General features: G+C 40.8%; 1 protein-coding gene across 1 annotated transcript in view; it reads right to left on the bottom strand.

Annotated features, from left to right (window-relative positions):
- The window catches only part of BTBD9 (BTB domain containing 9), a 383,611-nt gene that overhangs the window by 93,000 nt on the left and 264,318 nt on the right, over positions 1-26,293 (bottom strand). Inside the window, exon 8 of the mRNA XM_033103686.1 lies at positions 9,139-9,328. Coding sequence (XP_032959577.1) covers positions 9,139-9,328 — 190 coding nt within the window. The remainder of the gene's footprint in view (positions 1-9,138; positions 9,329-26,293) is intronic.

Consider the following 26,293-nt stretch of genomic DNA (forward strand, 5'->3'; position numbering starts at 1 on the left):
GAGATTTATAAAAATTCCAAAGCAGATGTGAAATGTCAAGCAGGAGGCAGGGATTTGTGGCAGAAATGTGACTGGAAGAGCCAGCCCCTTACCACGACCCTCAGTTTTTTCTCCAACCTTGCTGGGGCAAACACAGTTCTACCGACTAGTTAAGTGAAGTCGGCAACGTGTGGTTTCAAATAAAACTTTAGTTTTTCCTAATAGAACTGGCCAGAGCTGGCTGGCAGGGCTCTTTCCCCTTCTACCGCGCTGGGCCCTCCTCCTTTCTGCCTAATGCTAACATAGTTACAGCCCTAGCAGTCTTATTTCTCTGAGGCAATCAGACATGTGGGAAGACCAAGAAAACTGAAGAGCTCACTGAATGGCAGAACCAATACGAGCAGCCAACACCTGTGTACTTTTTGTCACGTGAAACCAAAACATACAAGCAAAACAAAAAAAATTGAAAAACCCAACGTTTTGAGAATCTTTCTTAATTTGGTTCTCTATTATTTGCAGTCAAATGCAACCTCAATGCAAGCTCCTTGGAGTAAATGAGTGCTAGTAATAAAAATACATGCTGTTACTTCTTAGCCACAACATTTAAAGAAAGTTTATACCCTTAGGAAATGAGGGTGGGCTGACCAAAAGGTGCTATACCTCCTCTAATTTTCTTTCTTTTTCTTTTTTTTTTAATTAAAATGTATTGGGGTGACAATTGTTAGTAAAGTCACATAGGTTTCAGGTGTACAATTCTGTAATACATCATCTATATATCACATTGTGTGTTCATCTCCCAGAGTCAGTTCTCTTCCCATCACCATATATTTGTCTAATTTTCCTTTTAAGACCATAGGAGGCTGTGTAGGATCTTGCAATAAATTGGAATCTTCCAACATAAGAGTTGTAGCACTCGGTGCATCTCCACGTTCACGGTGGAAAGAAAGAGAAGGAATTAAATTAGGTGTATGTTGGTTTCTTCATCTCTTACATGGAGACAGTGAAGCAGCTAAAGTTCCAGAGCTACTTTAAGATGAAGTAACTAAAAGAACCATTAGCCATTTCAAAACATTAAACAGTATAGAAAATCTAAACAGTCTTGGCTGGTGTTCAGTTACAATAAAAGGATAATGTGGCAAGGCTGGCAATGTCATCATCTTTGAGGGACACGGTTTTAGATGTCATAAGGTAAAAGGAAGGAAGAGAAGCTGTTAGGCCTTAGGGGTGAAAGGAAAGAAAATCCAGGGAGAAGTAAAAGCATACTCTGCAGTTATCTAGTAACCCATAACTCTTATACTGAATCTGATACATTGTTGAAAGAGGCAACACAGCAGAAAAAAATGATTCCTCAGCTGGAGCTAACCCACTGAGCGCCCAGAAAAATTGCTGAAAGGCGTCTGAGAGAGGCACCAACCAGCCTGCCATCACCAACATTGTTCCTAGGAGAAGGATGCAGAGTGGAGGTGGATGGAGGTAGAAGAGGTAAGAAGGGGAAGTAGAGAGTTTTTCTTTATCTCAGTGCTTCTACTTGTTCTTAATCAGAAATACAAGAAAGTTTTGGTTAAGTGCCCTGTGGTTACCAGTTTACAAAGGGACAATCTTAAAAAAAAGAGAGACAGAGAGAGAGAGAGAGAGATACTGACATCAGGTGCTACAGAGATGTACCAAAAGCATCTTAACAAGGTGACAAAATTGGGCTCCTGGGGGAAGTAAATCTTTGATTTAAGGATACCTGAGGAATTGAAGATTTTCAAAGGTAGATTTCTGCTTTGGATTAATTCAAGGATTAACCTTAAATGACTGTGACCCTTCATCAGTTTTCAGATTTGCTTTGTTCACTTAATACTCAAAAAGTATTTTCAAGCAATGTGATGTGCTAAATTTGTAGACATTTCATTCAATTTGCTGAAAGAAAGGCCTATGCTGTTTTGGGCCCTCAAGAAGACAGCCACATCTCTGTGACCCTGCATGGCCTGTTCTAGGGCAGCAGCGTGTAAAACACCTGCCAGAGTAAAAGCACAGAAGGAGTGAGTTGATGCTTTTGACCCATTCATTTGACCTTCCAAGGTGAAGGATTCTGGTTTTTTAAAATGGCTGTTCAAAGCTCTATTGGTGAAGTAGTTGTTGAGCGGGGCCTTAAATACCAATTCCAGATAATCACTAGACATACATTTGTGCATGAAATACTGGGTCAAATGGGGCTGATAGACTCTGTAAAAATGTCTTCTTGATGGGTTAATCTTTGAATACTAAGAGGATTTTTCTTTTCATGTATCCAGCTATATTTTATGATGACTAGTTGTCAAGTTCCCTAATCACTCAAGAGAGACAAATGGTTGACATGTGAGGTAAATCAAACACACAAACACACATATACACATTTTCCTCTAGCATTTAACCTTTACTGATTTTCCAAAGAACATCTGAATTCTAGTGTCCCTCCTGTATTTTTAACATGCAATTTAGTTGCCATAGCAATACTTTCCAGACTTGAAACACCTCTAGGATGAAACTGGCAGATGCATATTTCCCATGCTCCCAAACTCTGCTATCTGTGTCCAGGCTCCAGGATTTCTGGTCCCATAAGCCTTCACACAGTTCAGACTTCAACCTCTACGGGGAACCACAGACAAAATTTTTTATTCAACAATTTTTTTGGAAACCAGAGTTCCGAGGTCTGAGGGTGATAAGAGAAGATTTTAGTGAAATGCATACAGGCTGAGAGAGAAACAACACTTGGTAAATAAATCATGGATCAGCAACCCAAGGAAGAATTCCTCGGTTCAGAGCTGTGACAGACGACACTCAGCCTGACTGAGATGAAGCAAATTTTGTAAAATATCTTTCCAATTTTGACTAGAATTATTGGCAATCTTAATCCAAGCCAGAGGATTCATATATTTTGATGTTTGTTGTATTCTCTAGACTATAAAATGGAAATTTCTAGCTCTCTAGGTTGTGAAGGAGGCTGTAATGTAAATAGATGTATCGCTTGCCTGAGCAGCCCTTCGATGGAATGAAATGGAGGCAGCCTGGAACGTGTGAGGCAGGCATCCTCACCGGTGCTAGCGTCAGTCTGTGCCTGACTCCAGAACTCAATCTCAGTTAGGCGCTGGAGATGCCGAATCTTTAGCAGTTTCTTCACATATACTTAGATCAGACGCTCCGAGCAAATATGATGTCCAATTTAGCTGATAGATAGAGCTCCCGTAGCTGCACTAACATACTGTGTTGGCAGTTCCGTCAATGAGTGTTTATTGAGTACTCACTGCACAGAGTACTGCACCAGGTGCTCGGACATCACGGCAAAGACCCACGTCCATCTCACTCCTACAAAATCACTCTCTTCAACTGGAGATGCTCTGGGGTCTTGTGAGAGACTGAGGGCAGCACGGGCGTGGAAACACTCAGAGCATTACAAAACACCCTTCGAGCCAGCTCCGAGTCCTCTCCCCACCCCATATCGACTACGCCTCCACTTGCAGCTATTAAATAGGAAACAAAACGGAATGGTACGTGACTCCTCTCCTTTCTCTTTTCTGGGCCTAGCCTTTGGGTGGGAAGCGGATGAGCAATAGTTTGGCAGGGTGGTGCGCAGTGGGAAGAAGGGAAAATAGCAGTCAAAAAGGGTCTCAGGAATTTACAAACGAAATAAATCATCGAGAGTTGGTTGCAGCCACACAATAGTGAAAAGGCAGCTGAACCAGGCACGGGCTTGACAGCTCACAGAGAAAGAAAAATATGCCGGATGAGTAAGGACCACAGTGGCATACCTAATTTTCTTTGTTTTTTAAAGGATCGACTTGCTGCTGCTTCGTTTTATGTTTAATAACTGCAAACCATAAACTGATTTGTGGTTCAGCCACCCTGTGCCAGATTCACTTTATAAGCAGTAGAACTGGCTCTTCCTGCTGCAAAATAAAAAGCCTCACCCCCACAAACTAAAGAGATTGGGAATACTCAGCAAGAACATACTTTGGGCTAGGCCCATTTTGCCCTAACATATTGTATTCATCTAACAGTTTCCAGCTGAAGAACTCAAAATATTTTTGTGTCATTAACTCCTTAGTCCTCACGACACCCCGAGAGACTATGGGTTCATTTGGCTGCATCCGTCTGCACGGTTTCATCTGTGGACAGCCTACTTACTTACAATTAGGTTTGCTAGTTAAAGCATAATGGGCATTTTACTTACAGTATTGCACATATCAGTTACAAAACCATCATTCTCAAGCTAATGCAAAAATTGTTCATTTAACTGACTGTCTTATAATTAGGGTTTCAACAAAGTGCTGTCATTTATTAGCTGAAAAAGACTGGGTGACAGGCGTATTGAATGCAGTCGATGGGGCTGCTCATACCAACCTGAAAACACTCAGAAGAATATCGTGATTAGCAATGAAAGATAGGAAGTCTGAAACCAGGGCGGCAGGGGGACCATAAACTAAGACACTAGGTAGCTTTGGTTAGTTATTATGACTCTACCCTGAGCTTTTTATGTGGCCAGGCCTCTGAAGATTTCCTGTTATTTAAATTTTAATGTTTTTTAAATTGCATGAAAATGATGTAATTACTACTCAGTTACCCACTTTTAAGGTACATTGTGGGCAATTTCTCTCAAATAAAACGAGTAACTTGTGCTGTGTCTCGACACCGAGCAACCGCAAGACAAGCTCCTTAATCCCCGCTAGACCACCTGCTCTGGCTCGTAGGGAAAAGAGACACAGCCGATGGGGAGAAAGTTTCCCCTTACACGGCCAGGGCTGGGATGCCTCCTGCTGCTTCTTTCCCGAGAGCGGGTCAGATGAAGGCAGGTCAGGAGCAAGGACATCTACAGGCAGGATGGCTTCCCAGCCCTCCCCTTCCTCTCCTCTAACTGTGCTGATGAAACACTGGGATGGTGGTTGTGGTGGTAGGCGGACGGTTTGGGAGCTGGTGACCGGCTGTAGAAACAGCAACAAAACATCTCAGGGCTGTCACCTCTCCAAGTTACCTCCCTCAGCTTGCCTCTTACTGCCCCTCCCTCAGTGGCCTCCTTGCTGCTCCTGCAACTTGCCATTCAAGCTCCCCACTCAGGGCCGTGGCGCTGTGCCCGCGCCGCTCATCCCCCAGGTCCCCAGCTGGCTAGCTCTTCTAAATCTAAAACTGCGCTGTCTCCATCCCCAAGTCCCCCTTCCTGACTGTCTCATAGCACTTTGAAATCTCTGACATGTTACAAGCAGTGTCTGTTTACTGTTTGTCTCCCCACGAGAATGTCAGTTCCACGAGAGCACCAGCTTGATGACTGGTGTCGTTACTTAATGCTGTGTCTCCAGTGCTTAGAACAGCGCCTGGCACACAGTAAAAGGTTCAATAAATGTTTGTGGAATGAATGAAAGAACATAGCGGGAGGTGCAGATGGTCAGAAACCACATTTGAAGGCCAGTTTCTCCAGGACACCACAAGGGAGCGGGTGTGAGACCCACGCGCAGGGTTGGGTTCCTGCCCAGTGTGGTCAGGAGCAAGCATTGTCTCGTCAGGGAGGAAGGCTCCGCCTGCCCACCCAGCTACAGGGCAAACACCGGAAAGAGAGACGTGGTCTCTGTGAATGATAACAGACAAACAGAAGGAAACTTTATCCACAAAACAATGATGTCCTCTCTCAGGAATAAAGAACGCAATGGTCGAGACAATCTGCGTTTGAGAACTCTGCATGTGTAGTCACCGTCTACAAAGAAATGTCAATTTTTAAAGCCAGTGTACTAAGAGTTTCCAGGATTGCCAAGTCTCCTCTCTTTTAGATGGGGAAAGCGTTAGTCCCTCTGCTGTCATGCTCTCCCTCTGTGTGTTGATTCAGAATTACTGGGCTTCTTTGGATACAGTGACTAGGAAAGCAAGTCAGTCATCACAAGCAATGGAAGCTGTAGGTCAGGTACCACTGACTAATCAACCTGTCATTGGTCAATTACCCACCCCCACGAAGAGGTGCCACTGATCTAGTTTCCCATCAATAAACATCTATCTCGGGCCATCAGCGGCTGCTAACCATGGCCTGCCAAGATAGCCAGCATCGTCCACAGGCATTGGTGGTCAAGAAATCCCTCTCCCTTCCTTCTTAATAATGTCACAGAAGAGGCAAATGCAGTTCCTGACAACATAATGGGAGTTTCACAGATACGTGTCTCTTGGAGCGCTCAGCCAGTTACACAGGGCTTCAGTTGCATGGATTTTCTCACTGCAGAAACAATAGCTGGGCTTCAGGAAGCTGGAGGCTCCCCACTGTGCTGAGATACACAATTCTGCCTTTGGTTGTGCTCATCATCCCTCCTCTGAGTCAGGAAAAGTATTTTGTGTTGGGAGGACCACTTTCATTCCACATTTAAAGAAAACCAAATGGGCACTGTTCTCTCTTGCCTGAAGCCCCAATCACACCTTTTTCTGGAGTCAGATTCAACACCTCTGATTCTTTGACAGGAGCTAGAGGCCAAGGTGGCCTTGTCACGTGAAGAGCCTGTTTGTCTCTGAGTTGCCACCTTGGCAAAGACCTCACAAAGTCCCTGCTGGATCTAAAACGCCAGATCTCCTACTACGCCTATGAAATTTCCCCTTCTATCTTGACAGACTACCTTATCTGCATATTCAGTCTGTGAAAGGACGCTTATTCCGATTTGCTACAGGCTTTACATAGCAGCTGAGGCTGGGAGGGAGCAGCAAGTAAACAATTATAAAGATGACACATGCTCCGATAGGAATTACATAGAGAGTGAATGAGATCACTGAAGAGGAATGGCTAAATCAGCCCAGGAGATGACAGAAGGTTAAAGAAGCATTCCCAAAGGAGTGGAGTATTGAAGGTGGAATAAGAGCCAGGTAAAAATGGGGTGAAGAGAAGGTAGTGAGAGACACAAGCAATAGGGACAGCACGTTCAAAGAACTGAAGGCACAGGGGTAAGAGAGAGGTGACACTCATGTGCAAACTGCAAGTAGCTGGCCAGACAGGGCATGTGTAGGGCGGGCGGAGAAGCAGGACACAGGCTGTACAGCCAGAAGCAAATCAGATCCCTCTTCAGTGCTTTCATCTGAACTTTCTCCTGAAAGCAAATAGTAGCCATGAAACCTCTTAGGAAGGAGCACGACCAAATCAGATTTGTGGTAAGACTGGGAGATGGCCACAGCTGGGGAAGGAAGGGCCAGAGGAAAGTCTGGAAGTCCAGGCAGAGAAGAGAAACTACAAAGGGGCAAGCAGTAACTATGGTGATGGCAGTGGGGAGGATTTGTGAGGTGTGGAGGAGCTGGTATTGACAGAACTTTACAGCCGACTGGTTGAGGGGGGAGGTGAGGAAGAAATTTAGAAAGATTCCCATGTTTCTGGCTTAGCTGATGGATAGATGTCGGGGGGGGGGGTGCCACTGAATGAGAGTGGGAAGGACCGTGAGGCAGCTTGAGCAGGGAAGGCGGGATAATGGAATTCCATTTCTGACACATTGGTTTGAGATGCACACGGAACATTTTCAGGTTCGGGGGGGACATGGAGTACCAAGTAAACAGACAGGATATAGGGAATATTAAAAGAGAGTGGGCAGAGCAACTAAGCTGCCAGTCTGCTTCCATCTTCATTGTCAAGAAGACTGGTCTTCAAATGAGAAATGGCAGAACAAACATAATAAAGAGAAAATTGAAGCCCCAAATAGGTGAAGTGAAAGAAAGAGAGTATCTAGTCAATTTAAATGATTTCAAGTCTCCTGGCTCAGATGAGTTACACCACAAGCCTGCAGAAAGAAATTGCAGATGTAATCTCAGAGACACGATTGGTAATCTTCAAGAAATTGTGGAGACAGTAAGAAGTGCCAGTGACAAGAGAAGGACAACTGTTTTCCAGATTTTTAAAGTGAAGAGGGTTAGATTGTAATGAGAAATATTCAGATAAGTTTCACACCACCTATGACAAAAATTCTAGAGTGGCTTATAAAATAGATGGCTTATGCATGCTTTAGTTAATACATGCAGCTGAGAAAAAGGAAGGCAGGGGTGTTGTTTGCTATGTGACGGAAGTTTATTTGTACCGGTAGCCTGTCCAGACTGTGGCTCATCTCCTCCCGTTTCCTAAGCACAAAGCGAGTTGTCTGGTCTGCAGTATAAACTCAAGGCTTCTCTATCTGTGATTTGTTGTATATAGTACTCACTCTTTGGGAAAAGGGATTGACAATTTAAAGGAAGAAATCCACAGTCTGAATTCTCCACGAAATCCACCATCACTTTCCAGGGCACCCTCAGGAACTGGCACAAGTAACAATAGCCCCTATGGTGATTAGCCTAAACATCAACAAACGTTTACCTTTCGGAATCCTACTACCTTATTTTTCTGTGCTATTTCTCTCTTTACACTTACTGACTTTAAGATGAGGTCAGGAAACAACAAAACAAATGTGGTGGAGAAAATGATGGTGCGAAGGCAGCCACCAACATCTCTAACCGGCAGGCTAAGATGTAACGTAAAGTATTTTATCTAATGTTACACACACACACACACACACACACACACACACACACACACACCATTAGTCTTTCAGAGACCTTCTTAGAACATTAAAAAAAAAAAAAAGGCAGCCTATTCAAGACCCAGATAGCTCTCTTGAACTAAAAGTTTATCCTCTAGGGATGTCACCAGTCTCACATTTTAAAATTACATGGTCCTATAAATCAAGCAATATTGGGTTCAAGTTCCCTTCTTAAAAGAAAATGAAAACAGCAACTAAAACCCAGACATAAAGAGCACAAAGAAGATGTTTTAGAAGTCTCATATTCAGATCTGTTTGGCTCCTATGTAATGTCATTTATTAAAGTTGAAAACGATTTTTGATTCTCTGTAACCTGTCTTGACATTATCCTATAAGCCCTGAACTGGTACAAACTGAAACTTAGGAAGGGGAAAGCTATACCCAGGGAGAGGTCTCTGTCCTAGTCCTTCCTCACGTCTAATTTTGGTGCATCTCCCCACCAGAGACTCCAAACAAACACCTGTGTCTCTCTGTTCCCCCTTTTCCACCTCTCTCCTCGATACTGAGAGCAAAGAACAGAACAGTGTCTTCACTGACGTTAGGGGGTCATCGTTGTACCGAAACACAATTTGCACGTGTGTCTTCCATTCTAAAAGTAATGAGTGAACAGGAATCCTCTTACCGTATTGACCCAATCATGTATGGCTGTGCCAGTTGAACCACTATCGCGCCACTGCCCAACTGGTGACACGTGTAGCCAGAATCCCAGTCATAATTCTTGGTGTCCCCATTCAGCAAGGCATTTCGGCTCCGACTGACTCCTTCAATCACACTGGCACAATCAGCAATCGTTGCAACGTTCTCCATGGGAACTGTGAATCCAATGCAAGATCCAGCATCAAGATAAGAGAAGCCAAATATATCCCGATAGCGTGCTATGAACAACACTAATTAATTTCTATCTCAAATCAATAATAAAAGGGAATTAGAATATCCTGATTATATCAAGTTATGAACACATTTTCCACGCTAAACAGCTTCAAAAAAAAAGTTGAACCAAAGGTTGGAATAAACTAAACCACATGTAGTAATTAACCCTACATAATTTTATTATAAAGAAACACAATACCTCATAAAACATAGAATGGATATATTGTGAGATATTACTACAATGGGAAAGAAACTACACAGCAATTGAGATTAATGAACTACAGCTACATGCAAATACATGAATCAAAAAACAATGTTAACTTGGGGGCGGCCGGATGGCTCAGTTGGTCAGAGCGCCAGCTCTCATCAACAAGGTTGCCGGTTCAATTCCCAAATGGGATGGTGGGCTGCGCCCCCGCAACTAAGATTGAAAACGGCAACTGGACTTGGAGTTGAGCTGCGCCCTCCACAACTAGAATGAATGACAACGACTTGACTTGGAGCTGATGGGCCCTGGAGAAGCACACTGTTCCCTAACATTCCCCAATAAAAAAAAAACAGCAAAAAACAATGTTAACTGAAAAAAGCAAGGCACAGAAACACAGAGTATGAGTCCATTTATACAAAGTTAAAAAAAATAGCAAAACTGAAAACATGCTTTGTTTAGGAATACACATGTAAATGTAAAACTGAAAATTCAGGACAATTTTTCCGGGAAGGGGCAGATGAAATCTTGGAGAGACCGCCATCAATGGGTCGAACCATTAATTGATTTCATTTCCAGGAAGAAATCTTGGAGGAGCTTTAAAAGTACTGGTCTTGTTCTGTTCTGAAGCTAGGTGGTGGGTACACAGGCACTTGTTTTATTAGTATTATCTAAGCTACATATTTATTACATTTAAAAAAGTGGAACAAATTTGTTTAAAAATGTATGTTTATTCTCTCTCTCTCTCTCATACACACACTCAGACACACACACACACACACACACACACACACACACACACACACACACAAAGTAGTTTAGAATTTATAAAGCAGTGAAGTAATCCGGGATATGGTACCAATCCCTTTTCAGAATACACAGTTGCCCTCAGCCACAATTCATTTCCCTTTTTTTGTTTGTTTACTATTCCGTGCATTTCAACCCATATGCTCTTCTCTTTGTTCACAAACTGCTGTATTTCGAAACATCAGCTTTGTTTTGATTCTGAGTCTCTCTATATACTTCAAATCCATATCAGCCTGTTCATTTATAAAAATCAAGGGCTTGCACAAAATGCTAGCTGTCCCCAAATGAGGTAGACTCTCTACACAATAAGAAGAAAATGAAGAGGTGAAGGCCTTTTAAGTCCCGGGAGCTTTTCTGTGCATTTACTTGCGTTGGTTTTTCCTTCAGATAGTTAAGTTATTTAACCCAAATCTACAATTAACCCCAGCTACTTACAGTCAAAATTTATAGCCTACTTTACATAATTTAAAAATAGATTGAAAAAAAGACAATTTCTCATTGGAATATACTTTACTTTCCAGTATATTACACTCTCTGAAAAGAGAGAGGTGAGCAGTACTACCACCATGCCAAAACATTTCCAACCTTATAATGATGTGGAGTAAATAATCTTACATGCGTCTTTTATGCAATGCATTTATTTCGCAAAGTTGGGCATGCCTGTACTTGAACCCTTCTCTTACAGACCTTCTTCACTAATTGCTTTGCTGTCTGCGAATGAGGACAGCCATCCACAGATACAGAAGCGGGGAGTAAGGGAAGGAGGAAGGAAGAGAGGATGGATTTTCTGGTGATGAATCCCTTGACTTGAAGCTTAACTCCAAAGCAAAAAGCAAAACTACTGATGAAATCACCTGTAAGGACAGTTTCCTGACAGAGGGGCTTAGAGAGGAGCTCCCCATGAAAAGAGACAAGTGAAGAACTACAGTTAGAGGCGAAACCCTGGTACCTCCGTCTCCCCGGAAAGAGGAAGTTTGTGATTTGGAGGACAGAACTTCAGGAAGTGGTACGAGATGCACAGTAACCTGACCTGACATATAAAATACTACGGTAGGTAACTTAGGCTGCAGCAACAGACAGCCACCCACTCCTGGGTGCTTCACACAGCACTTGTTTATCCTTTTCTTACCCTGTGTGTTCACTGACAATCAGCAAAGTGGCCCTGCTCTCTGTATCATGCAGGGACCCAGGTGACAGAGGCTTTGTACTAATATGGGCTTCCTCAATCACAATAGCGGTGAGAAGAGCAAGCTGGGGACCGGCTCTGAAAAGTCTTCCCTAAAAGTAACACACGTCACTTTGCTCACATTTGGTTGACTGAGGCAAGTCTCAGGGTCTCACCTAACTTCAAAGGGGGGGAAAGTGCATCTTGGCTGTGCACCCAGAAGAAAGGGAATGTTCTGTGAATATTAACATTTACCACAAGCATTAAACCTGGATGAAGGAACATTCAGTAGACAGATAAATCTAGTTTATTCATGTAAAGTATATCAAACATTTCAATGTATAAATATACAAACATTTATATATCTAGTCTCCTGCTAAGGGACATTTAGATTGCTACCATTGGTTTCTTTGTGATTACAAAGGTATCTTCTTGTGTAGATGGGTAAGAGTTTCTTCAAGGAATACATAAGGTATATATATATATACATACTGGGGTGTCAAAACAATGTACACAGGTGGATACTTTGGTTAACGTTGCTCAAGCAGTAGTTCACCATCATCAGAAATGTCTGGATGCTGATGGTAACCACTTTGAGCACCTCTTGTAATTGCAGAAGTCAAACGTGACTTATATTCATCTTTTGTTATTGGTATATATTGAGTAGTATAATTTTAATACAGTTTTTTCCTTTCTTAAAATGTGTATACATTTTTTTGGCACCCTCTGTGCATATGTAATATACAAGTACACACACACACACACACACACACACGGAATTACACTTATGGCAATGGGTTACCTTCAATTTTCCGGGATATCGTCAAATTATTCACCGAAGTGACTAAAAATTTACACTTTGAACTCATTGCTCCCTCTCTCCAACTCTTGGTAATATCAGACAGATGATTATGACATGATATCTCAATGTGGTTTTAGTTTTAGTTTTTTTTTTTGTTAGATAAGGTTGAACATATTTTTCTCTCTTTTTTTCCCCTCTGGTATCATTCTCCACCTTTCTTCAGTAAATTGCCTATCTTTATCTTTTGTCTGTTTCTATTGTCTTTCTAACTGATTTGTTATTCTTTTGTTGGTTAGTGTACTGAGTTGAAATATTAATATTTTCCTTTGTGATTTGTGCTTTTCCTTTCTTGTTTATAAATTCTTTCCTACCCTGAATTCATACAGATATTTTCCCAATATTTTCTTCTAAAAGTTTTCTAATTTTGCTTTTCATGTTTGGTTCTTTATTTAGGATCTATTTTTGGTATGCTGTGAAATGGAAATCTACTTTCATCTTTTATTAATAAGGTTAGCTAATTTACCCAGCACCATTTAACGAACAGTCCATCCTTTCCCCCACTAATTTATGTTACTTAGTCACATAAAAGGCTTCCTATGTATTTGCATCACTTTTTAAGATCTGTGCTCTGTACTCTTTTTCACTGATTTGCCTAGCCTTGTGCCTATACCATACTGTTTTAATTACTACAGTTTTTTAGTTATCTTAAAATCTGGTAAAATGAATACTTCTGCCTTCCCTTTTCTTCAAAATTATTTCAGATATTCTTGGCCCTTTAGGAAAAATTTCATTTTCCTTAAGTTTTCAAATATACCAGCTTATAAAAACGTTCATAGTATGTCTTCTTTTTATCTTGAATATTTTTACTTATACCTTTTCTTTCTTTTTTGATTAGTCCTATACAGGTTTGTCTACTTTATTAGTGTTTTCAAAGAACCAACTTTTGGCTTTGTGGATTCTTTATTTCCTACTTCACTAAATTTTGTTCTTTTTATTATTTCTTCCTTCTACTCCTTTGCAATTACTCTACTTTTTTTTTCTAACTACTTGAAAAGAAGACATAGCTCATAACCTTTCTTCTTTTCTAACACATGAGTTCAAAGGTAATATTTTACCTCTAAGTCCTGCTTTATCTTTCTTTCTCCTTAAGTTTTTTTCTCTCTCTCTTTTTTTTTATTAAATTTATTGGGGTGACAATTCCCAGTAAAATTACATAGATTTCAGGTGTGCAACTCTGCATCACATCATCCACAAATTACATTATGTGTTCACCACCCAGAGTCAGTTCTCCTTCCATCACCACATATTTGATCCCCCTTACCCTCATCTCCCACCCCCTCTCCTTAAGTTTTGATGTATGGTATTTTGAAGGGTATTACTGGTCAGGTATTGTGTAGGATGTCCCTCAGTTTGGGTTTGTCTGATATGTAGTGTTTTAAAAGTTGATCATTTCTAAATATTTTCTAATTTCCATTATAGTTTTTTCTTTGACCCATAAATTATTTAGAAGTATATTTTTAACTTTCTAAATATAACTTTTCAAGTTACCTTTTTGTTACTGATTTTAATTACACAGCAACGTGGATTTAAAAAAAAGCATGGTTTTTATGATATTGACTTTGTAGAATTTTTTGAGATTTGCTTTGTGGCCTCATACATAGTTAAGTCTTATTAATATATTATATGTGCCTGAAGAGAATGTGTATTCTCTTATTTGGGAGATGTATGGTTCTATATATATCTACTACATCAAACTTATTAATTGTATTATTCAAATCGCTTATATGTTTATTAATTACTGAGAGAGGTTTGTTAAAATTTCCCACTATTGGCTGTAGATTTGTCAGTTTCTCCTTATAATTCTGTCAATTTTTGCTTTACATATTTTGAGATTAGATCATTTCATGTGTATCGTTTTAGAATAGTATCTTCCTGGTGGTTTGAACCTTTCATCATTGTGTAGTATCATTCTTTATCCCTAATAATACCTTTGCCCTAAAGTCTATATTGTCTAATGTGAAATAACAATAGCAACTTTATTTTGGCTACTGTTTCCTTAGTATCACTCTACTTTCTATTTTTCTGGCCTCTTGCAAATAACATACGAATATAACTAGGTTTTTAAAAAATTCAGTGTTTTTTAACTGGCAGATTTACATGACTTACATTAATTGTTATTATCGATATCTTTGGATTGACTTTTACTTTCTATTTACAAGTTTTTTCTTTCCGCTTCCCCCACCACTCTATCTACTCCGACCCTGTTTTGAATGGATTGATAGTTGCCTTTACTTCTGTCATCAACTATCTTCATTGATTTGATTTGGAAACTCTAGATTTCTATTCTTTTACTAAATTTTAGATATGCATACCACACCAAACAATGCCTAAAATTAAAAATCACATATTCTCTTCTCTTGAACAATATAGAAGACCTTAACATTTTAATACACATTTACTTGTCTCCTGCCTTATTTATTATTGTTACCTAACATTTTCGTTCCTCCTTGCTTTATACTCTGTACATCAGTCATTATTATTATTACTATTTCATACAGTCAAAACTTATTTATTCACATTTGCCAATTTGTTCACCACTACTTTTTTTATATAGTCCTTTTGTCTTGGCTCAACTTCCATTTTTCTAAGACACATTCATTAGTATTCAGATGTCTTTGTTTGAAAGTGTACTTTGCCACCACTCTTTTTTATTTTTATTTTTATTTTTTTAATTTATTGGGGTGACAATTGTTAGTAAAATTACATAGATTTCAGGTGTGCAATTCTGTATCACATCATCCATAAATCACACTGTGTGTTCACCACCCAGAGTCAGCTCCCCTTCCATCACCATACATTTGATCCCCCTCACCCTCATCCCCCACCCCCCAACCCCTTTACCTTCTGGTAACCACCAAATTACGTTCCCCAGATTAATTTTCAAACCCGTGGCCATCCTGTGGTCACCGACTGCCCTCCAATCCCCTCACCCTCCCCCCCCCACCACCCCTCCCGCCCATCTAGCAACCCTCAGTTTTTCCTCATTGTCTCCAAAACTGTTTCTGATTAGTTCATTCACTTATTCTTTTCTTTAGAATCCGCAAATAAGTGAGATCATATGGTACTTATCTTTCTCTGTCTGACTTATTTCACTTAACATAATGTTCTCTAGATCCATCCATGTTGTTGCAAATGGTAAGATTTCTTTCTTCTTTATGGCTGCATAATATTCCATTGTATAAATGTACCACAGTTTCTTAATCCAGTCATCTACCGATGGGCATTTTGGTTGTTTCCATGTCTTAGCTATTGTGTATAGTGCTGCAATAAACATAGGAGTGCATAAAGATTTTTGAATTGAAGTTTTGGATTTCTCCGGATAGATACCTTGGAGTGGAATTACTGGATCATAGGGTAGTTCCATTTTCAGATTTTTGAGATACCTCCATACTGTTTTCCATAGCGGCTGCACCAGTCTGCAATCCCACCAACAGTGCACAAGCGTTCCCTTTTCTCCACATCCGCGCCAGCACTTGTTGTTTGTTGATTTATTGATGATAGCCATTTTGACTGGGGTGAAGTGGTATCTCATTGTGGTTTTTATTTGCATTTCTCTGATGGTTAGTGAGGTTGAGCATTTCTTCATATGTCCTTTTTAGAAAAATGTCTCTTCAAGTCCTCTGCCCATTTTTTTAATTGGATCGTTTGTTTTTTTGGAGTTGAGTTGAGTAAGTTTTTCATAGATTTGTGATATTAATCCCTTATCAGATATATCATTGGCAAATATCTTTTCCCATTCAGTAGGATCCCTTCTTGTTTTATTGATGGTTTCCTTTGCTGACTTTGCCACCACTCTTGAAAAATAGCTTAATTGGGTATAGAACTCTAAGTTAAAAGCTATTTTTCCTCAGCACTTTGAAGATATCATTCCATAGTCTTCTGGCTTTTATTGTTATACCTGCTCAAGTCTGCTATTCCTCTGTTATAATTGTTTTTTCTCTACAGTTAATATTAAGGCTTTCTCTTCGGTGTTTTGCAATTTTATTGTGGTACTTTTAATGTAGATTAAATTTATCCTGCCTAGGACTAAATATGAGCATTATGCCTTTATCAAGTCTGGAAAATTTTGGCTATTACTTGTTTGAGTATCGATTCTCCCTCATTTTCTGTTCTTTCTTCTTCTATAATTCCCATTAGACCTCTGTTGAAACTTCATTGCATTCTCTGTTTCTTCACCTTCCTTTCATTTTTTCCCTCTTTACCTCTTGTTTAAAGCATTCTGGGTAATTTCATAAATTACTATTTGCGTTCACTAATTCTCTTTTGGTGTTCCTAACCTGTACACTTAGTTATTAAAACTTCATTACTAAATAAAAGCTACACAGTACTGAAAATAAATGAACTAGAACTATGTGTATCAACAAAGGTCAATCTCACAAAGAAAGTTGGTTAAGAAGCGTAAGTCAGCAAAATACACAGATACTTCTGCTTCTACTATTTAGTGCTATACCGCGGGTGCCAAAAAAATGTATACACATTTTAAGACAGGAAAAAACTGTATTAAAATTATGCTGATGGTAACCACTTTGAGCACCTCTTGTCATTGCAGAAGTCAAACGTGACTTGTATTCATCTTTTGTTATTGGTATATATTGAGTATTACAATTTTAATACAGTTTTTTCCTTTCTTAAAATGTGTATACATTTTTCTGGCATCCTCTGTATACCTGTGTGGTGAATTTAGAAAGAAAAGCTAGGAAATAGTAAACACTAAAATTCCTAAGAATGGTTACCATTGGATAGAAGGGCAGTGAGAAGGCAAATGGGGGAGGGACACATGAAGGACTTTAAAGGTTTAGGAATGTTCTATTTCTAAAGCGAGGTGGTGGGCGTGAGTGTGCTCCTGGCCTCCAAACTTTACACATATGTCCCTTACGTTCTTTTGCACATACGGAATATTGTTTTTTGTTGTTTTAAATTAAAACAGTTTCATATGTTTTTACACTGCTTTTATGAAAAACAGAAAGATGGCAAGCCTCTGAGAGGATGAAACCTTTTATGATTATTTTGAACTATCCAGAGGACTTACCGGCCGTCTCCGTGGACTCTTGCTGAGTTGGTCAATTTCCACCTACCCTATCTTACCGCTTCACAATTTTATTCCTAGATAATCTGATTTTAACTTGTGGTCAATCAGTACAACAGCATCAGGGACTACCACAAAATCATTACTGATATGGTTTCCAGCTCTTTGGGAAACAAGTCTGGGGTAAGCACTCAGAATCCCTCTTCTATAGATACATTTATAAATGGGCTTATTAGAGAAGATTCTTTCAGTTGCTAACATTTTCTCTAAGCAAAACAGCTTTAGTAATATCACCCTCTGTCCCTTTGGAATCTTGAGGTGGTATAACATACATGCTACATTCAAGAATTTTGCCTTTTTATCAAGGAATCCTATACCTATGTGCTGCAGAATAGCATACCATGGCTTCTCCTCGGATTTTGACATAATTATTCATTAATGTTTACTAGTCAAAGTCAGGATGCACAAAAGGGGCCCGGCACAGACACACCTCAACATAGACACTCAGAGATGGACTGTACCAGAGAAATCTACCCCAAAGTCCCAAATTTCCTTTCAAGAAATAGCTTTTGCTGGAACTCTACTAGCAACTTGATTAAGCAACTGTATCTACTTCATAAGATACAAAAATCAAAAGATTACTACCCCTTTTCTTAATTTGCATGCCTATGTTTTGATAATGAGTCAAATTAATAATAAAATGACCCAATGATGCCAACAAGCGGAAAGAAGGGCAGGGCAGGGACACAGGCACAAACTCGGTGGGTAATGAATGACCTCCTGTAAATCACCGCGATGAGGCAATCATTCCAGCACTGTGCTAATCCTCCACATCCACATCAGTATTTAAAACCCATCTAACCTGACAATAGGGGATTTCAAACGTGAGTTTCACAGGGGCAGGAACTTCTGTTTCTTTTTTTCACTGCTATACTCCCAACTGCCAAGCTACAGTGCCCAGCATATAGTCGGCCTTAAATTCGTACATATTTGCTGAATGAATGAATCAGAGCTGGAAAAGGATGCCTCTGCAGGCTGTGGCACTTAACCTTGCCTAACATAGTTCCTTACCCAAAGCCAGAAAATCTAAAAATTACTGAATAAAGCAGGAAAAAAATTGCTTTCTCGGTGAAAGTTTTCTTAGAAAAGTAAAGTGTAATCAATCTTTGGGTCTTGACCTAAACATTAAAAAGAAAAAAAAGATATGCCCACAGCAGAAGAGCTGCTATATAAGCACCACATACACTCTCAATGCTCTCGACGTCCCCCCTAAAAGTTTATCCACACATAGAAAGTTTGGTGGTAGGCTAAAATATTTCTGATGAAGAAACCATTTTGGGGAGTGCAGGAAGAGGAGGAAGTATAAACCCTGTGGCTTTTAAAGAATATAAAAGCGCATGCCTGAGGGGGGCAGCTATCTGCTTTAGTCACACGACAGGCTTCTCACAGAAGAGGTTTGTCCTAAATGTCACTGCTGGGTTTGGAACACATACAGGCCGCATCCTCCATTTCAGCAGTAAATAATTCTGTTACTAATTTTTCTTCCTGGTAACACAAACCTCAGTCTGCCTGGCTGGACTGCCTAATAATTACTCGATGGTCTCAATAAGTTCTGTGGTCTTTTTTATTGGGAAAAATTAGAGAGTGATTCTAACAGACTGCAGTGCACAGAAGGTGTCATACTGCTTTTCTCCCCATAGGGGCCGGGCCACTCCCCACTTGAATGTTCATTACCGTCTTTCATATGCGTCTGATAAATTTATTAAAAACACCATCTGGATGGGACTCAGGTTTGTGCTGTGTTTCCAGTCTTCCAGTTTCCTCCCCGTCCCACTGGAATTTCTGCCCCAATTTGTGTCGCTTTGTTTACAAAACCATACTGCCCAAATCCAGCATCTCGCGTCTGTCTCTTTCTGGTTTCCCTTTGCCACCCTTCCGCCAGCCGCACACCTATTACAATAGCCTGTGCTCTGAGCCAAAGGCGAAGGGAGAACGGCCGGGGCAGAAATTGCTTTTCCCCCTCTGTGCACATAGCAATTCTGCTCAAATTTAATTTGCTGCTTCTGAAAGCAAAAGTTGCATGTTAACAAAGTGTATATAGTCTGCCAGTGTATGAATATCGGGATGACTCAGGCCGTGGGAGCTGCAGAAGGAGTGCTCTGAAAACAATTTTACTGCTCTCTGTTCTTACGCAGCACCCGGGTGGCCAAGAGCGTGCCAGTAAATTTAATTTGGGAGTAATAAATTTTTTAAAAGGCAGTATTACTTCACCAGGACGTGACCTGAGGGCCACCTGTACCAGCTATATTTAAAGATAAGACTGACATGTTATTTAACTGCCTCCAGGGATCACCTTCGAGAGGTGGGGAAAAAAACCCACTTGAAGCAAATTTTCAAAAATGAAATAGCACTCAGCACTTACAGGGGACCATCGTCTTCAAAAGCTGTGCTTGTGTTGGGCTTAATTCACTGTTTTCCTGCCTGTTTTCCTTACAGAATGTTTTCTGACAGCACAGTGTTTCACGCAGCAAACAAGTGCTTAATAGTCTCAGCATAGATTCCTCTCTACTGCCAAGATTTTCAGAGATACAAAGTATTTCTTTCAAAAAGACAACGAAGGCTATTAGCTGAAGGTCACACCTAGATATTCCCCTACAGACCTACACTTTTTAGTTTTAAAGGGGGCCTCACCCTCGGGTACTAATCCCCTGGCCTATACAAGAACTTGCTGTTCCAACCCAACTGCAAGCCACCCTTCTGTCAAGTGATTCTAAAGGAAAAAAATACCCGCAGCTGTTGTGTCTGAGCAGCTGTAAAAGAACAATAGCTAGTTAGAGCGCAAGCCCATCTTTTTGGAAACTATCAAAAAGCTACACAAATGTATTCTACACCACTGGCACTAAGTTACGTTAATTCCCAGTTTTATCTATCAGGTTAAAAAAAATCACTTTTCAATCATAATTACATCACATCGCTGAAGTAAAACCTTTTAAACTTTCTCTCCCCCAATTTTGCCATTCCCAGCCCAGTGAGAAGGCTGCTTCGGAACACAATTCCCAAGGACTCTGTCCTGAGCACCTCTCCGTACCTGCAGGGGAAGCCCACGGGAAGAAAACAGACCATGCCCCAGTCCTCTGAGCCTTTTTCTCCGTTTGCTTTTCATTTTTGCCTGTTTTAATTAGTATGAATCTTAGCGTTCTCGTCATTCCTGTTCTAGCTCCAGGTCTGACATCACCAAGGTTGCCCAAATCACACCACATCTTGAGATTGATTTATAACGGCTCTGACAATCGCACGGGGCTCTACTTAGCCAATGACAGGAAGAAGTAACATGTTCCCAAAGTTCAAATTGGTCCTCTCCCCCACGCCAAATAGTCAAACTCTATAACTGCTTAAAGCTAGAGCTCCAAACACTTCAGAAGAAATGGAGGTTTTCTAGAAGATGAAGGTGAGAAATCAGAGGTGGTTACTCCAAGGAGAAAGGTGAGGTGGGGCGGGGCCCGGGGCTCTCAATGTACAAGTTCACTGGGGTCAGTGAACTTCCTCTCCTCACGCTGGAGCCTTTGAGGAAAGTGCGGTCCGGAACTACGTAAGAGGTCTACTCTCTTATGTGTAGTTGGAATGCTGGAGGTTTTAGCTGCTAGAATCTTCAATTCAAAAGACCTTAAAGAATCAAGCATCAGATGTTTAACAGCAGTCACCCCTGCAGCGTATCAAAGAGGGATTCACTCTGTAGGTGAGCCTTGAAATTTAGGACAAAGGCATGTCCAGGTGTAAGAAAAACGATATTCCAAACATCCAACTCTGTGTTTGAACTAACAGGCAATATCTCATTGGGAGTTCTCTTTTCTTTTCTCTGGACATAATCTGCCAGAGAAAGACTCTACATCTGCCCCCCACTTAGGGATAAGTTATTCATAGGGTGTGAGGTGAATACCTAACATACAGAGTTGCTGAAATTGGTTTTGCAGGTTTTGGAAACTCTATCTCAAAAAATTAAAAAAGTTATCGTGTAAAGGGAATCATTTTCTGTTAGTATTATAAGAATTTTACAGGGATTTATTTTCCTTGTCACCTAAAAGAAGTTGAAATCAACAAAGTTATTTTTGTTCCACGCTATTGGTTGAAAGGTTTGTGACTCAAGATCAGAGGTGTCACCATAGCCTGGGGGAATATTTTTCATTCACGAAGAGCACAGAACAAAGGATGTGCAAAGGTTTTTTTAAAGCTCCACAAAAGAAGTGGTGGTTTGCTTAATACTGTTTTGTAAGGAATTTTTAAAAAACTATCCCTTTCACAAAGTAGTAGCTTTTCCCTTCTTCTCCTCCTCCTCTTTCTTCTTTTTAAGCAGAAGGATGCATCTAATTCAAACACTTTTAAGCTGGGCAAATGGATAACTCTTCAGTCTTAAGATCTTAAATGATATTTCTTTAAAAAGCATCAGTAACTATAAAATTTGAGTTTTTATTAAAGTAGTATCAGTAATGAGTGTTCAAACATTAAGTGGAGCCTTGGACATTGCACAGAAAATGTCCCAATCAGATCTGACAAGTGTGCTCCTACAATTCCTTTTTGGCAGAAACTTCCTGCTGCAGCTTCTGGAGACAGAGAGAAAAAGGCCAGAGATGACGCCAAATTCTCACATGTCTTAGCTCCCACAAGCCACCCTGGAATGAGTTGTGTGAGAAGGAAGAATCTCTGAGAATCTCAAGGGAGCAGGATGGAATTGAGCAGAAACATATGGGTAAAGGTGAGTCAACATCTGAATGCGTGGCTCTCAGAATGAGACTCAGTAATCAAACCACACAGGGTGCCCGAGGGAAAAACTTGCCCCCTCGGCACTCTCCCAGTTTTAGCCTGAGGGACCAGCCCACGGCTGTGGTGAGCCCGAGCAATCCCCCAGGTGAGAGTGAGGTGATGATACCTCTCAGACAGGTGAACTTGGGGTGCCTGGGGGATGTGGCGACCTAACTTCAAAGACTGACAGAGTCTTCCAAGTGACCTGGAACAACTCTATTCATACCTCTAAGTAAAGTAGTTTATCAGAAAAAAAACCTCAGCAAAACACACAGATTATACTACCTTCTGGAAGCTAAAATTAATCTTGATTGAGGAAACAGAATCAGTAGATTCTGTGAATCAGTTTTCCAGTAGATTTATAGTATGTGATGAAAAGTCTTGTCTAAAACAGAATAAAATGTAATTTAAAAAGAGCCTTTTGCTACTATTTTGAATTAATTATTCTTTTAATGGTTTAACACTTAGTCTTTGGGACATGAAAAATGGGTGTGAGTATTTATATGGAACTTTATTACAAATATTTCAAATCTGCTGATTAAGAAGCATCTTATTTCTGAGTCCTAGCTCTCTTTGCACATCTTCATACCTTAGTTCTGAGAAGAGAAATGTCCGCTCTCCCCTGCCCACCTTCAGCTCTGACACCCACTGCCTAAGGCAATGGGCTGGAAAGCAGGCTCCAAACACCTACCCACAGTTCTGCAACCGGCTTCCTAGGCAACCTCAAGGAAGCCATTTAACCCCCCGTGACTCAGTTTCTTTACCTCTAAAGAGGATGAGCCCTTCTTCTTTTTACTTTCTTATGATATTAACAGAATAAATTAGGCGATGTTTACAAAAGTATCTTGAAATTTTCAGAGGAAAGCAAGATCCAGGCTTGGCACCTCCCCAGCCAGGAAGAGCCAGGTTCCCCCCAAGAGGAATGGGTAGGTGGGACGAGCATTTCAGAAATCTGGGTATTACACAAGAGGGGAGACTTGTATTCCCATGAACTACCTTGCAATTGTAAGAGGACAGGGGCAAGGGAAAGAAGAACCAATAATAATTCTACTGACTTGCAAAAAACGATGAGCACCTGCTAGCGTAACATGCAGCTGGCAGTTTCAGCATAACCAAGAAAGCAGTTCCTTCTGGTCGATATTTGCTGGGACAGCAATTTCTGACCCACTGAATCAGATCAAGATGATCTGAGTCATTAGACCAAAGAAGCGTCTTTTGCTAACAGTACAGCGGCGAGGGGTCTCTTTTCATTAGACAAAGGGGTCCGTTCACAGCTTGCCTTCTAGGACAGTCACTGCTTTGGGGTTTCATGAGCTATCACAATTGAATGAGAAATCAAAACACATTAAAAAAAACCACACACTAATGGGCTTGTCATTTATCAGTGAGAACGATGGTGGTAAATGCCACGTAGCTGCCGCACTCCTCTTGGGGGAAGTCAGGAGGGGTAGCAGGGAGACAGGAGAGGAAGAGACCGAGGAAAGGTTCCTGCAGTATTCAGATGGTCTTCAAATGTTCATAATTTCCTTAGGGTGTGCTCGTTGCCAAGTTGACAGATGTTGCTGGGAAAACCTGTACTATTCTAAAGAAAGGCTAACCTTTCGAGAGCGGGAGTGGGGGGAGGCAGCCCGTCCCTTCCGTGAAGAGATGACATTAAACTGGACAGCAAACTACCTTCAGCATGCGCATCTTTGAAAGGCTGTGTGAACACTGCCACAGAGAACTGTCCTGGGAGAAATTTCATTCTTCCACGGTTTTTCCTTTGCCATGAATTTAAATGTGTTTTAAAACTAAATATTGGAATGCCCTAGACAAATAAATGATTATTAATTATTACTTTTTGAAACCACCATGACTCTGACTGATGAGTTGCCCAACTTTCCCCTGAGAGAAGTCATGGATATGTCACTTTACGCTCTCTCCTAAGCCTTCGCCCACTTTCTTTTTCATTCCTTCTTCCTTGTTATCCTTTATGCATAAAGAGAAATGGGTCTTCAAAGCAGATTGTCAATGATCTTATTCCAGACCTCCTGACTGGGTGCAAAGGTACACGCCTCTTCTGCTGACCCGACCCTTGACGTTTCCTCGAGAGCTTCCGAGAATGCTGAGTATTAATTTACGGGGCAAAATGGTAGTTTTGGAAAGCCTTGGTCCTTGTCCACCAAAAAAGAGGAGTAAAGCACATTAGGGCTTCCTGGTTAAAGCCTGTAAGTCTGTCCGTGCAGCCAGACCTGCCTTCTGGGAGCTGAGAGCTGGGGCTGGGGAGAGCGGGAAGGAGGTGTGGCCGGACCCCCTGCTTCAGCACACACAGCCTTGGCTCTCCTCCTAAGCATGACAGCATCTCCTTTTTATCTCCAGACTTTTCTTCTAAGTCCCACCTCTAAACCTCCCGCACAAAACACCACAGGCTCGTGCTCATGGATGTGACATTAGGCATTTCTTCCTGTGTCCTGGTTACACCCAATGTTTTTATCAGCTCCGAAAAGGACCAGCTCCCCTTATATCTTCTTGTGTAAGGCGGATCAACCACCCTACCCATTTAAAGGTTAGCAGTAATGTGCCATAAGGAAAATTATACCTCCCGCATGAAAATCTGCAATTGGGGAACCATTTTACAGGACAGCATTCATTTATATCAATTATCTTGTTCATCAAAGACAATGAAACCCAAACTGGTCACAAAAAGGTACAGAGTGCACTGTGAGAGTAATTACGTCTCACCCTCCTGGAGGCCGATGGCCATTTACCATTTCAGCAAGGGAGGTGATGTTTACAGTGTGCTTTGTAACTCTCTTCACATTAACTTTCAAATGTCAAAAGCAGGCAGTTAATTGTTTATTACACAAAATGTCACATATGTAAAATACTGAGACATAAAATTATTATAACTGATCCACCATAAGAAATCCTGGTTTTTAAATTTTATAGCTTGTTTGTCAGTCTGTGGATTGCAGCTTAACTGTCATTATACGGACTGCGTGTGCCAGGTAGTTGCTGTCTGATGAATAATCTTCTCTGTGTGCACTCTGTCCTCAGGCAAATGAAAAATAAAAATAACATGATACAAAAATTACTATTATGGTTTAAAGTAATATGTGCTAAGAAGAGTGGGAGATGTCTGAATAGCAATGTCACATGTTCTCATTTCACTTGAGCTCTGAGAGTGAGGCCTGGGAATCATGATGCAAAGCTTCTCAATTTAAACTGACAAGAGTGAGTCTGCACTGCCCAAGGTCTCTAAGGCCACGAGGTGCTGCCACCAACACCCTACGTCTACCCTGGAATCTCTCCATCATGAAACCACTACGCACCAGCATGGAAACTTCTTTTCTATCACCTGCCAAATCTGTAGAGACCAAATCCCCTCCCTCTGTTACCCACTTATTCCAATCTTGCCCAAACCACCCCTTCTGGTCATTTCTTTGTCTTCTGGCTCAAAGAAGCCAATTCTCTTCTAGAACCATAAATCAGACAGATGAGAAGAAGAGTGCAGCAGGAAAGAAGAGAGGAAATAAGCATAAAAGAAAACAGTGTATTTCTATGAGGAAAGAAAGGAGAGGCCGGGAAATCAGCTGGGATGGGAGTGGGGCCAGGAAGGCTCCTTTATGATCTATTAGACGCAATTTACACACCAAAATGTTTGTGGCTAAAATTTAAACAAGTGAAAGGATGAAAATAGATACCAGTTGACGACAGACTCCTATTTACAGCCGTCAGTGGGCACACGATGGAAAACACCATTAGCACCCGTAGTGGGTTAACCCCCTCTGCCATCATGAGGTCTTGGCTGTACATAAATCTGCTTGGCTAGTCCACACAACCAGTGATACACTGGTAAGAAACTCACAGTAGCTCATCAAATCATCAAATTTATAGTTAGAAAGGAGCCTTGAGACTCACTTAGTTCAAGGAGTAGATAATTTATATCTTATTACATATTGATCTAGAAAACAGAAAAAGAGGGAAAGCTGCTCAAGTCATTTTAATATAACTTTGGTTGCACAATGACTTAGAGATGGGTCAAGAAAAGAAATTTATAGGCCCA

This window comes from Rhinolophus ferrumequinum, chromosome 3 (genome assembly GCF_004115265.2).
Source record: "Rhinolophus ferrumequinum isolate MPI-CBG mRhiFer1 chromosome 3, mRhiFer1_v1.p, whole genome shotgun sequence".
Lineage (NCBI taxonomy): Eukaryota > Metazoa > Chordata > Mammalia > Chiroptera > Rhinolophidae > Rhinolophus > Rhinolophus ferrumequinum.